Source organism: Lepisma saccharinum, chromosome 26 (genome assembly GCF_977018435.1).
Source record: "Lepisma saccharinum chromosome 26, izLepSacc3.1, whole genome shotgun sequence".
In the NCBI taxonomy this organism is placed as follows: domain Eukaryota; kingdom Metazoa; phylum Arthropoda; class Insecta; order Zygentoma; family Lepismatidae; genus Lepisma; species Lepisma saccharinum.
In genome coordinates, this window is record NC_139254.1 from 7,600,590 (window position 1) to 7,613,468 (window position 12,879).

The 12,879-nt window shown below is 34.3% G+C and overlaps 1 protein-coding gene across 2 annotated transcripts in view; it reads right to left on the reverse strand.

Annotated features, from left to right (window-relative positions):
• Positions 1-1,279: 1,279 nt before the first annotated feature.
• Positions 1,280-12,879, reverse strand: part of LOC145979311 (protein Cryzl2-like) — a 29,652-nt gene continuing 18,052 nt past the window's right edge. For both annotated transcript variants that reach the window (XM_083112152.1, XM_083112153.1), the window contains exons 5-7: positions 12,354-12,535; positions 7,937-8,083; positions 1,280-1,949 (exon numbers count right to left, since the gene is read on the reverse strand). In XM_083112152.1, coding sequence (XP_082968278.1) covers positions 1,799-1,949; positions 7,937-8,083; positions 12,354-12,535 — 480 coding nt within the window. In that variant the 3' untranslated portion in view covers positions 1,280-1,798. The remainder of the gene's footprint in view (positions 1,950-7,936; positions 8,084-12,353; positions 12,536-12,879) is intronic.

Sequence of the window (12,879 nt, forward strand, 5' to 3'; positions counted from 1 at the left end):
ATGCACTTTTTGTTGGTGCCTAGAGTTGTTCGCTTCAACAATATATTACGCTGTTTGAAAACAAATAACATTTTGAGACAAAAATGTAATAAAGGAGAAGGTTATTGGAAGTACAAAAAATAAATTTAAAGAATTAAAAAGCGGTTAAATATGGCTGAAAAGCAAGAGTTAGCACCGCGCTCACCTGCACCCAACGACGTGACTCAAGCAGCACAGCCAATTGCAGGTAAATAACCATTATTTTTAAACTTGAATGAAAGGTTTAAAAGGTGTTTGCAGATACAAACAGAGTTCTTAGGCATTTATAGGAATTTATGGTTTCTTTTAGGCGTTTTAGGTCCTATAAAAATTCAGTGGAGGGATTCTGTGTACGTGAAACACACAGATCTCTAAAATAGCATACGTCTAGGATGCAGTAATAAAATAGCTATGGAATTAGAAATCCTTTTTCTACTAATGACTGACCTAATGTTGAGAATGGCACAATAGCTCCATTGGTTCGACATGGGTACATCTGTGTGGTACAAGGTGTCCGGAAAGTCCCGCACCATAGCCCAAGTCAGAGAATTTGTTCATTATGTACCCCCATCAAGTTCCATACAGTTCTGTAGCCACAATCGCAGGTTGTTGAGCACATGGGGAATATAATCTGGAGCTATGGAATGGTATTTGTCTTTGATGCTATTGTGGTATGGTGACATCTTCAACAAATCAACCAGGATAGGCTTCAATAGCATCCAATGTTAGCGTCAGTAAATCTCCCAATACTTGCAGATAATTTTCACCGTTTGAAGTGACTACATAATCAAAGAACAAAATATAGTAGCAGACTTCCACGGCAGAGTGGTTAGCATAGTGTGCACTGGGTTCAAATCCTAGCCAGGGTATGAGTTTCCTTTGTGAGTGCCCTCGATCAATTTCATCATATCATCCTCATCATCACAATTACACAAAAGTAGCACAAAAATGATGCTAAAGAGAAAAATATTTCTTGTATGTATGTATTGCAAACATATAAACATAATTTATAAAATAAATATCTGATGAAGGAAGCGTGTGTTCTCCTGAAATGTTACATCAAAAATATGCTTGCAACAACAGTAAACTACAAAAGAAATATCAAAAAAACAAAAAAATAGTAATTTTTCTCCATTTTGTCTATGGTGAAATATTTTCTGGACACCCTATATTTCCACATGAATTAGGTATATTTCGTAGCATCTTTGTTCAAATTGTTAATGTAAAGTCAGGAGATATAGTTAAAATAATGTCAATAGAATACCATCAATTACATTTATGAATAAAGTATAATAATTACAGTTCATCATAACCACGATATGGTCTTTAGATAGTAAATCTCAAAAAGTATTACCAACAGTAATACTGACAGGCTAGACAAGTAAATGAAAATATAGTAATTACACACTAACAAACTCAGTCCTATAATAAACAATAAATATTCTCAGTTTACATGATCACTGATAATACATTTTCTCAGAAAAAACATGAGAAACAACTGTCTTGAATTCCTTGCACACATCTACTTATAAAAAAATATATATAAATTCAGAAAATAACAACAGAAGAATGGTTTCTCAATAGTCATTCAAAGTTTGTATCACTAGAAAATGGAGAATTGTTGAGTTTACTATGAAACATCCTAGCACCAATTATATTTACACAGGTAACTTTACACATCTTCAGTTCATCACTTCTTCAAACATCGCACACACATGCAGTTCCCTCACACAAGAACTGTATGAAAATTGCATTATACACTAACAAACTATTAATATTTTTATTCTATGTTCAAAACAACTTTCCCTGTCGATTTCTTTTCGCTTATAAACTCGAAGGCCTCGTTTACATCCTTCAAAGTAAACTTTGCTGATATATACGGGGCGATTAAATGTTGTTCGCACATATCAATTACATCTTGAACTATATCCCTGGAAAGAAAGAGAAAATATGTACAAAATGTTGCATATGCAGTAAACAAAATACACACTGTATTTCACCGTATAATTGTTGCAGATTTTATAACTTTTTTTCTCTCCCAAAAGTGGGATATGGCTATTATGTGAAGCTTTTTAAAAGAATGTACTGGTATTATTGGTCCATAAATTACTAAACTGTATTTGATGCAAAATTAGCATGCATGGAATATTTGTGAATACACATTAAAATTGACGCACATCATTCCTTTGTGCCAGTTTAGCACTTTTCTGGACTGACAAAAAAGTTAGCACATTAGTTGTTATTGATTTGTGCATTATAGGCACAATATTACACCCAAAAAAATAAAAAATAATGCAGTTTAGCAAAGTACGGACTTACAAAATTTTATGTTCTCTGTCCGAAGATTCTGTGCTGTTACCCATTGGTTTCGTTTAGGGATGTGTAGGATCCCGAAAAGTCAGGACCGGGATCGGGAAAAAAAATTCCTGTCCCGATCCCGACTTCGGGAAATGACTTCCTGACTTTTCGGGATCCCGAGCAGTTGGGAAATACCGAATGCTCATTTTAATAAGTACTTAATTCTCAAATTATAGACAGCACAACTACTACACAAACATACTAGACAGCACAACTACAACACAAGACACATACATACACACCACCGATAGTATATATATATATATATATATATATATATATATATATACATACAATCATTTTTATATATATATATAGAAGATAGGAGGAGGACATTTGCAAATTTAAATCAACCCAACACAGAGATTGAGGTTGATCTTGATGTAGGGGATGGCTTTATACACCCCCACAGAGCAGATCTATACATCAAATTTGATGTTGTAAAGCTCGATGGTACAGATTATCCGGCAAATTCAAATATAAGGTTGGTGGATAATTTTGTGCCGCATCTGTTCTCTGAAATTGAGATCAGAAAGCATGGTGTTGTTATAAACAGAGTGGATTATCCCGGCATTACATCCACAGCTTTGGCCACACTAAAATTATCCAAAACCGAGGCTTCTTACTACAAAATAGGTGGATTTGAGGCTGGTGATAAAATTATATCTAAGAGCCACACAGTGCTGTTCCCTATGCGCCTGTTGCCAGGATTCTTTTCAGATTACAAAGATATTATGTGGAAGGGTGGTTTAAGAATCACATTTAGAAGAGCTGCCAATGATAATAATGCTTTGATGAGGTACAGCACATTAAACTCCACAGGGGAAGCTCTGCCTAATACCCTACCTGATGAGGGCAAGTGCCTTATTCAGACTATGGAGCTAAGAATCCCTGTTGTTGAATATGAAGCCAGTTATGCTCTTAAATACAAAGCAGAAATAATAAAAAATCCACAGATTCCTCTACAATTTTATACATATCAATGTGTACAGAAGCCCGCATCTCAACAATTAGTGCTAGAAAATGTATCTCTAAATCACAGATAATTCCAAACTTTTTACTTTTTAAGTTCACTTTACGCACACATAGACTAATTGGGATAAGAACTGATATAGGTATCAGTCCACCGGGTATCGAACCAGGAACCTCCAACATTATACTCATCTATTTATCTATCTATCTATCTTCTATATATATATATATAAAAATGATTGTATGTGTATATATATATATATATATATACTATCGGTGGTGTGTATGTATGTGTCTTGTGTTGTAGTTGTGCTGTCTAGTATGTTTGTGTAGTAGTTGTGCTGTCTAATATGTTTGTTTTCTCTTGCATAGTAGTTATGCTGTCTAATTTGTTTGTTTGTCTTGTGTAGTAGTTGTGGTGTGAAGTTTGTTTATGTTTATATTGTGTAGTAGTTGTGGTGTGTTTGTGTTTATATTTTGTTATAGTTGTGATGTGTTTGTGTGTGTCTTGTGTAGTAGTTGTGCTGTCTATTGTGTTTGTGTTTGTCTTGTGTAGTAGTTCCTCCATTCATATTGGGGGTTAGGCGTAGAGCTGACAACTCTGCACTGTAAAAAGACATGTCAAGAAACAACAATATAAGGCCATGGATGTTCCCAAGGTAAAATATTCCGGAGGTAAAATAGTCCCCCGTTCGGATCTCCGGGTGGGGACTACTTTGGGAGGTCCCTGGACTAAGGATAAGATCTACGTTAGGAATAAGGATATTAAATTAGGCACCTGGAATGTTCTGAGCCTTTACCGGCCTGGGGCATTTCAGTGTACAGTTAATGAGATAGTGAAGTATAAATTAGATGTAGTAGCTGTCCAGGAAGTTAGGTGGCCAGGAGAAGGAAATTGTAAAACTAAAAATTATACTTTTTTCTATGGTGGTACTGAAAATCATAATTTTGGAACAGGCTTTTTCATAAATAATAGAATTATCTCGGCTCTTAAAACAGTAGAATTTATTAATGATAGGATATCATATGCAGTTTTACAGGGTAGGTGGTGTAAAATTATTTTAATAAACATACATGCACCAACGGAAGATAAAGATGATAATACTAAAGATGATTTTTATACAGAGTTAGAACAGGTCTTTGATAAATTTTCTCAGTATGATATGAAAATTCTGTTAGGTGACTGTAATGCACAGATTGGCAAAGAAGATACATTTAAACCCACGATTGGTAAAGAAAGTCTTCATGAATTAAGTAATGATAATGGTATAAGATTGATTACTTTTGCAACCTCAAAGAATTTAATCGTGAAAAGTACCACTTTTAAACATAAAGATATCCATAAATATACCTGGTCTTCTCCAGATGGTAAAACTCATAATCAGATAGATCATATTCTCATTGATAAGAGAAGGCATACTAGTATAATTGACGTTCGTACACATAGAGGTGCTGACTGTGCCAGTGACCATTATTTAGTAATTGCTAAATTAAGAGAAAGACTCTCAGTGATAAATCATAAGCAACAAAATCTAAAAGTTCTAAAATTTGATACAGGAAAGTTTACTGATGAAAGAATTAAGAAAGATTACCAAATTAAACTGTCAAATAGATTTGATGTTTTGCAGGATTTAAATGATGATGAAAATATAAATGAAACAGACGTAAATAAGAATTGGGAGCACATACGTAATGCAATAGAATCAGCAGCTAAAGAAAGTATAGGATACCATAAGCCGAGAAAAAGTAAGCCATGGTTTGATAATGAATGTCATAATCTAATAGAAATAAGAAATCAGGCTAGACTTAGGTGGTTAAATAACTCTGATGATACAAATCTAAACAATTATAATAGAATAAAGCGAGAAGTTAACCGCACGTTTAGAAGTAAAAAAAGAGATTACTTGAAAAGCAAAATTAACGAAATTGAAACAAACAGCAAAAATAAAAATATCAGAGATTTATATAAAGGTGTAAATGAGTTTAGAAAGGGGTGGCAACCTAAAGTAAACTTGATAAAAGATAAAGACGGTGATTTTCTAGCTGACCCAAGTGATATTCTAAATAGATGGAAGAACTACTTTAATGACCTTTTAAATGTCCATGTAGGAGATAAATCAGAAGTGAATGAAGTCCACACAGCAGAACCTTTAGTTCCAGAACCTAACTTGACTGAAGTTAAAGATGCTATTAAAAGGCTAAAGAATAACAAAGCACCTGGCATTGATTTAATACCAGCTGAGTTAATTAAATATGGTGGAAATTCATTAATATGTCAAATTCATAAATTAATTTGTTTAATATGGAATAAAGAAGAAATCCCTCAACAGTGGAAAAAATCCATAATTGTTCCTGTGTTTAAGAAAGGTGATAAAATGAACTGCAATAATTACCGTGGAATTTCTCTACTCTCAACAACATATAAAATATTATCTAACATTCTTTTAACAAGACTAACCCCATATGCTAATGAAATTATAGGTGATTATCAATGTGGATTTAAACGTAACAGATCAACTACAGATCAAATTTTTCACATCAGACAGACACTTGAAAAAAAGTGGGAATATAATCAAAATGTCCATCAGCTATTCATTGATTTTAAAAAAGCATATGATTCAGTCAAAAGAGATAAACTATATAATATATTAGTAGAGTTTGGAATACCTAAGAAGCTTGTTAGTATGATAAAAGTATGCACCAGTGAAACAGAAAGTAAAATTCGTGTGGGTATTAATATGTCTGAAAAATTTACAATTCATGATGGGTTAAAACAAGGAGATGCATTATCTCCATTGCTCTTTAATTTTGCCTTAGAATATGCTGTTAGGAAGGTAAAAGAAACTAAAGAAGGACTAAAATTAAATGGTGTGACTCAGTTGTTAGCATATGCAGATGATGTAGACTTACTGGGGGATGATGTGAATACAATTAAGAATAATGCTAAAATATTTTTCAAAACTGCTAAAGAGATAGGTTTGGAAGTTAACAAAGAGAAAACTAAATATATGCTTACAGGCCGAAACCAAGTGTTAGGTAATAATCAAAATCTAATTATTGATAACAACTCGTTTGAACCAGTTTCCAAATTCAAATACTTAGGAGTAATATTAACAAATGAAAATTATATTAAAGAGGAAATAAAAAGTAGGCTTAATTCAGGAAATGCATGTTACTTCTCTCTTCATAAACTTTTGTCTTCTCGTTTAATAACTAAGAAACTAAAAGTTAAAATATACAAAACAGTAATTTTGCCTGTAGTATTATATGGATGGGAAACTTGGTCCCTTACATTGAAAGAGGAACATAAATTGAGAGTATTTGAAAATAAGATCCTTAGGAAAATCTTTGGACCTAAAAGGGATGAGGAGACAGGTGAGTGGAGAAGGTTACATAATTTAGAACTACATAATTCGTATTCATGTCCAGATATTATTAGAATAATTAAATCAAGAAGACTTAGGTGGGCAGGCCATGTGGCACGAATGGGAGAGGAAAGAGGAGTTTACAGGATTCTTGTTGGGAAACCTGATGGTAAGAGACCTGTAGGAAGGCCAAGACGAAGATGGAAGGACAACGTTGAGATGGACCTAAGGGAAATCGGTAGGGATGGAAAAGAGTATATAGATCTTGCTCAAGATAGGGAAACATGGAAGGCCTGTGTTGCTGCAGCCATGAACCTTCGGGTTTAAGAAGGTTAGAGAGTTAGTTAGTTAGAGTTAGTTACTTAATTCTCAACGTTTTCTGCATTGCAAGTGTCTGGAACTTATCGGAAATGGTTTGTTTTTATTCCAGAAAGGCAAAAACAGAAAATGACGTGTAGAATTCGAGATTTTTAGAGCTTTGGGAAATTTCGAACATTTCCCGTCCCGAAAATTTCCCAACTTTGTCGGACAGTTGCAAATTTTTCCAGTCCCGAATGTCGGGATTAAAAAAATTTCCCGCACAGACCAAAAAAATTCTGTCCCGCACACCTCTAGTTTTGTTATCTGACGTGCTGATGCTATTACAAACCAATTTTTTTGAACGGAAAACACAGTGAGTGAGGATTATGCAGTAATACAGTAGATCTACAAAGTTGAACTACATTAGAGATTTTAGGAGGAAATATTTCAAAATATCACTAACTTGTGCCCAAATAGAAGACAGAACTGTTGAAATTATTTCATGACATAGCCATTTGAGCTTTCAAAAATTAAAACTTGATTTAGGTTTAGGCTAGGCAAACATGTGTTTAGATTATGGCACTTTGATTTATGACATTTGTCAATTTAACTGCACTCTCATAATGGCTTATTACTTACAGCATGATACTGTATTGTCTGTTTTGAGCACTAAATTAGAATAAGCTGTTTGCTACAAAGATTAGTGTTGCAATAGATTTCGACAGCCACTGTAGCAGAGTGGTTATGCAGCTTGCCAGTATTTCGAAAGTTACCTTTAGCAAGTAACTGAGTTAACAGTTACTCAGGTCTCAGTTGCTGTTACTGGTTACTTTTACAGTTATTTTCTGCTGGAAATGTTCTTACAAGCAAATTATACATAATCAAAGAGCATTTATTGTAATAAAATAGTAGGTGAACATTACCTGTAAACTTTATAATTATATTGCCTGTAATTGGATAAGGACACTCCTATGAGGCTGAAAGACTTAGGCAGGAGGATGCTCGTCTCAATTTTCGGAACCTTCCTTGATGCAAACCCTGCTACTATCATCTTTCCTTCGTGGGCAACACTGAAATGCACAAAACAACCCATGAGTACAACACATACTATAACCATCTTAGAATTTATCTATTAAATCGTACTGTTGATATTTACGGTAACTTTAATGGGCACGACATAAAAACCAAATTATAGATTCTGAAATGAAATGGACACTTTCCCCTTCATACACATGCTGAAACAACCAATAGGCCGAAACAAAACAAGGCATGCTATTGACAAAATGGCCAAGTCTGATTAACACATTCCAGAATTTGAAAATTTCAGGTTCTATACACGCGATTAGATTAAAATATTCACAATGAACTCATTTCATAGAATAATGAAGTACTTCAGGGTTCCCATGTGAACTTGAAATGTATTTTCCCTGAGATTTTCCAGACAATACAGAGTGTATTATTGTATATTTTTCCCCCTCATAACCATAGCATAACCACCATATTATTATTATTAGAGATGAGATGGACTAGCTGATAGATTGATTTAAAATTTTTGGGTCCTTTGGCTTTTGTGGCCATTTTTCACCCTTTTAGTATACGGGGAAGATCCCTTACGTAAAAACCCTTCTTAAAATATTTAAAAAAAGACTGCGTGTAAAGAGACCTTTGAGAAACATTAAAAATGTAAATTGTAAAGGGACTTCCACAGAACAAACACGAGATTTAAGAAGTCAATAGTCTAAAAGCTTCCTCAGAAACAGTGTAAAAGAGATAAATAAACATTTGGTAAAACACTGTTATCATCTCCCAACATGGATGGGTGATAAATCGTTGGGAAGGTTAAAACTCCGTCTGAGGAAATTAAAATCAGCACATGCCAGATTCGAAGCAGCCCAGTCAACACACTAACGTTGCCACAACGTTGTATGTATGTTGTATTTATGATGAATGTTGTATGTAGGGGAACAACGTTGTGATAACATTGCATCAATGATACAAAAAAACATTCCACTGAATACGCTTTAGTTTGGATGGTCACCACCATGAGCACCACAAGCGTCAGTTCGGAGTGTTTTGTTTAATCTGAATTTGTGTGTGCACTGACCACCAAACCTTATATTTGCTACAGCGTACACTAGATGGCAGTGCGAATCAAATGCAAAACAAACATAAGTTTTAGTAATACAAATAAGGATAACTTCGATTGTAATTAGTGAAAAAAATGTGTTTTATTATCCTTCAAAAGATGTATGAATATTGAAGTTGTAAGGAAGATCAGAAAATGAAATGAGGTGAATACAAGTGAAACTCCCATGATAAATATTTTTATCCCAGACTATATATAGGAGCTAAGTACTGCAAAAAAGAAAAATAAAACAAAAATGATTACCAGGTGTAGTTAGAGATTGGTTAATTCATCAGACTAACAATTGCCTATTTTGGTGGAGCAGGAAAAGTTTTTATAATATGTAAAAAGAAACTGTGACGTTACAAACATGAGTTTTTCCTGTTATGCATATGTGTTATATACAAATATGCCTTGGCAAGATTGCTAATAGCTTACCATGCGAAATAACCATATTTTAAATATGCATTGTTGTTATATTCGTAAATTACACAGGCAGCAAGGTAATGTTGCAAAATAGTTGTGGCAACGTTAACCCCTTACATACCTAACGTTGCTACATAATGTTCAGTATATGTTGCCACAACGTTGTCAACCTACGTTGCAGCAACATTGAAATAAATGCCCCTTAAACGCTGACACAACGTTGTATCAACATACATTCAACATTGTAACAACATTAGGTATGTTAGGGGTTAACATTGCCACAACGTTGTGGTAACATTACCTTGTTGACTGGGAGAGTTAAGATGACTTATTCTTGGCGAGAGAGAGAATGAGAACAAGGTGAACGAGAAGGTCGCCATCTCCATCAGCAAACTTGGTGGTAGCAGCACCTCCTTCGTAGTTCCCCTTGATGCCTACATGACTGAGGACACAGCAGAAGCAAACTAATTGTTACTCTATTGGTATGGGTAATATTACTGATAATTTTAGCCACATTGTATTACTTTTATGAATAAAAAAATACAATTTGTATGCCATGGTTTTGCGAAGTAAATGTCTAAATAAGCAGTTTATTATTAACCTTTTGATTACCGAGCCCATTTTCCCATGTAAGCACGTCGGGACCGGACCAATTTTTAGCAAAATGCAGTTTCATTTAGATGACTGTACATCGGAGGCTAATTGCCCTAGACAGACGAATGAAGTACTGTAATACGGCGAATGAACCACAGATTCGGACTACATACATTTTATGCACATTGAGTGTATATATGGATGCGGGGGGAGGGGAGGAACCGGAAAATTCCAAAATTTCTGACCCCCCCCTTCCTGGACAACAAAGTACAGGACATTGTCAAAATACACATGGATATGATCTCAGGCATGTTGGGAACAAGAAAATAATTGCACTATTAGCAATAGAACACAACTTGTACCCCTCAAACGACATGTCTGTGTGCCACTGACTCAGTTTCAAAGGAAGCTGCCATTTTTCTGCCTTTTTATGGAGGAACAAGACGTGCAAGAGACTTTACGGTGCAGTATATGTGTTAACAATAATATAAAAGAAGAAAATTGCAATTCCAGCGAATAATAGCGACATTATGACGTAAAAACTATGAACATGTCAACGTATCTAGTTTGAGATATTTGGTCCCCGAGGGGATACAGGCAAATATCTCGATCAAGATATTTGGTAAACAAGAAGTTAAAGTAAATCATATTGAATCACTTGATTACATACATTAATTGAGGAAGTGAATGAATGCTTTTTTCCAAGAATAATTTGTAATTTTGCATTGGCTCAGTTATCGGAATCAGTAAATTTTACTATATCAGTAGTTTATCAGTACTGGGAAGTACTTCATATCAGTTCACTTTCTGAAATCAAACTAAATGAAGAATCCCTGTGCACATATAATTAAAGACTACGGTTACAGATATCTGTCAGAGTTAACACCTTTTCCAACTGTATTTCAGTGCACAAAATAACCTTCCAAGCATACCACATATAGAACAAATATTTTCACACATTTGAGAAACACACAATATCAATTAATCTGTAATGGAAATATTATTGTTACAAGCCCGTCTTCAAAGCAGCTTCTGTGAAGAAAATCAAACAGGTAGGAGCATATTCTAGCCGTTCGGATTTGACTCAATGATCAGTTACGTGACTTTCCCTGAGAATTCCATGTGTGTGGGAACCCTGTACTTTGTAGTGTCTGCTAACGAAAAAACTTGAGTATGATGACATAGCCTGAATGCATGAAAAGTATTAACGAGGATGTGTTACATGCACGACACTTTAAAAATGTAGTGAAGTTTGGCTTAATTTGTCTGTGAAGGCTATAGGCTACAGATGCTAGTATTTTTTATTGGTGAAATATGTAAATTATATGCATCCACAAACATTTAAACTTCCAATATTATGAATAAATGCCAACCTCTTTGGAAGAGTGGTTAGAACAATGACAGGGGTTCCAGGTTTGAATCAGTTATTGTACATGGGTGTTCTTTTTTAGTGTTCCTTCATCAATTTCATCACATCATCTTTGTGATTAGCCAAAAGCGGCAGACAAGCGAAGTAAAATAAAACAGATCACACAATAAAGTATCATGGGAAAATGCTTGAAAACTTTTCTCAATTTTTTTAATTTCTTAAGAGGTTTCTCGAATGAAGAGGAAAATTTGAAAAAAATTGCCCTTTCGGCTGTCAAAGGTCCACTCGAGCCTTGGACATTTGTGACATTTTACACGCAAAATTTAAGTTTCTAGATAGATTGGATTAAAATATTCATAATCAACTGATTTCAGAGAATTATGAAGTACTTTGTGTTGTCTGCTCACAAATTAAAAAATTGAGTATGATGGCGTAGACTGAATGCATGACAAGCTTTAACGAAAGTGTGTTACTTATGTAATACTATAAAAATGTAGCAAATTTTTACTCTATTTGTCTGTGAAACATATAGGCTGCAGATGCTAGTAACTTTTATTGGTGAAATGTGTAAATTACATTCATTCATAAACATCTAAACCTTAATGCAATTAAAAACAATAATAATTTCAATATTAATTCATTTTCTTATTTACATAGAGTAGAAACACTTTTTGTGGAATGTCCCATTAGTAAATTCTTAGTAATTCTATTAATTATACACATGGAAACCTGACACTTAGTCAGAAATGGCGTAAAAATACATATGCAGGTACAAAACAAATTACTAAATATGAATTGTCTATCATTTTTGCGTTCTTTCACTTACTTCTTGACACACTCCTCAAATACTTCCCCACCAACTGCATCAAATATTACATCCACGCCTTTCCCATCCGTGACGTCCTTCACGGTGTTTTGCAAGTCTTTCGGAACAAATCGTAAAGCGGACCATGCTCCTTTCTTCCTCACTAGATCAGCCTTGTCTTCTGTTCCGCAAACACCTATGACCTGCAATTGAAGAAGTGGTTACAGGAGTAAAGATATATGTTTGTAGATTTTTACATTTTCCTGTGTAATCGATGAATTAGCAATTCCTTTGTTTTCATCGGATAGCATTTATTTTTGTCTCCCAAGGTGACGAATCCTAAATGTGCAAACAAACATAGTGTTGCAAGTGGACTTTCGTGAGCATGGGAGAGAACAGTGGTTGAAATTCCTTGCCTTCCTGTATACAACAAGAAACGAACATATGATTATGCTGGACAATGTAAGATTAATAATTAATATTTTGAGTTCAATTATGGATATATATCCATTGTGTCCTCTTTTTCTAAATAACAAGTACAGTATAT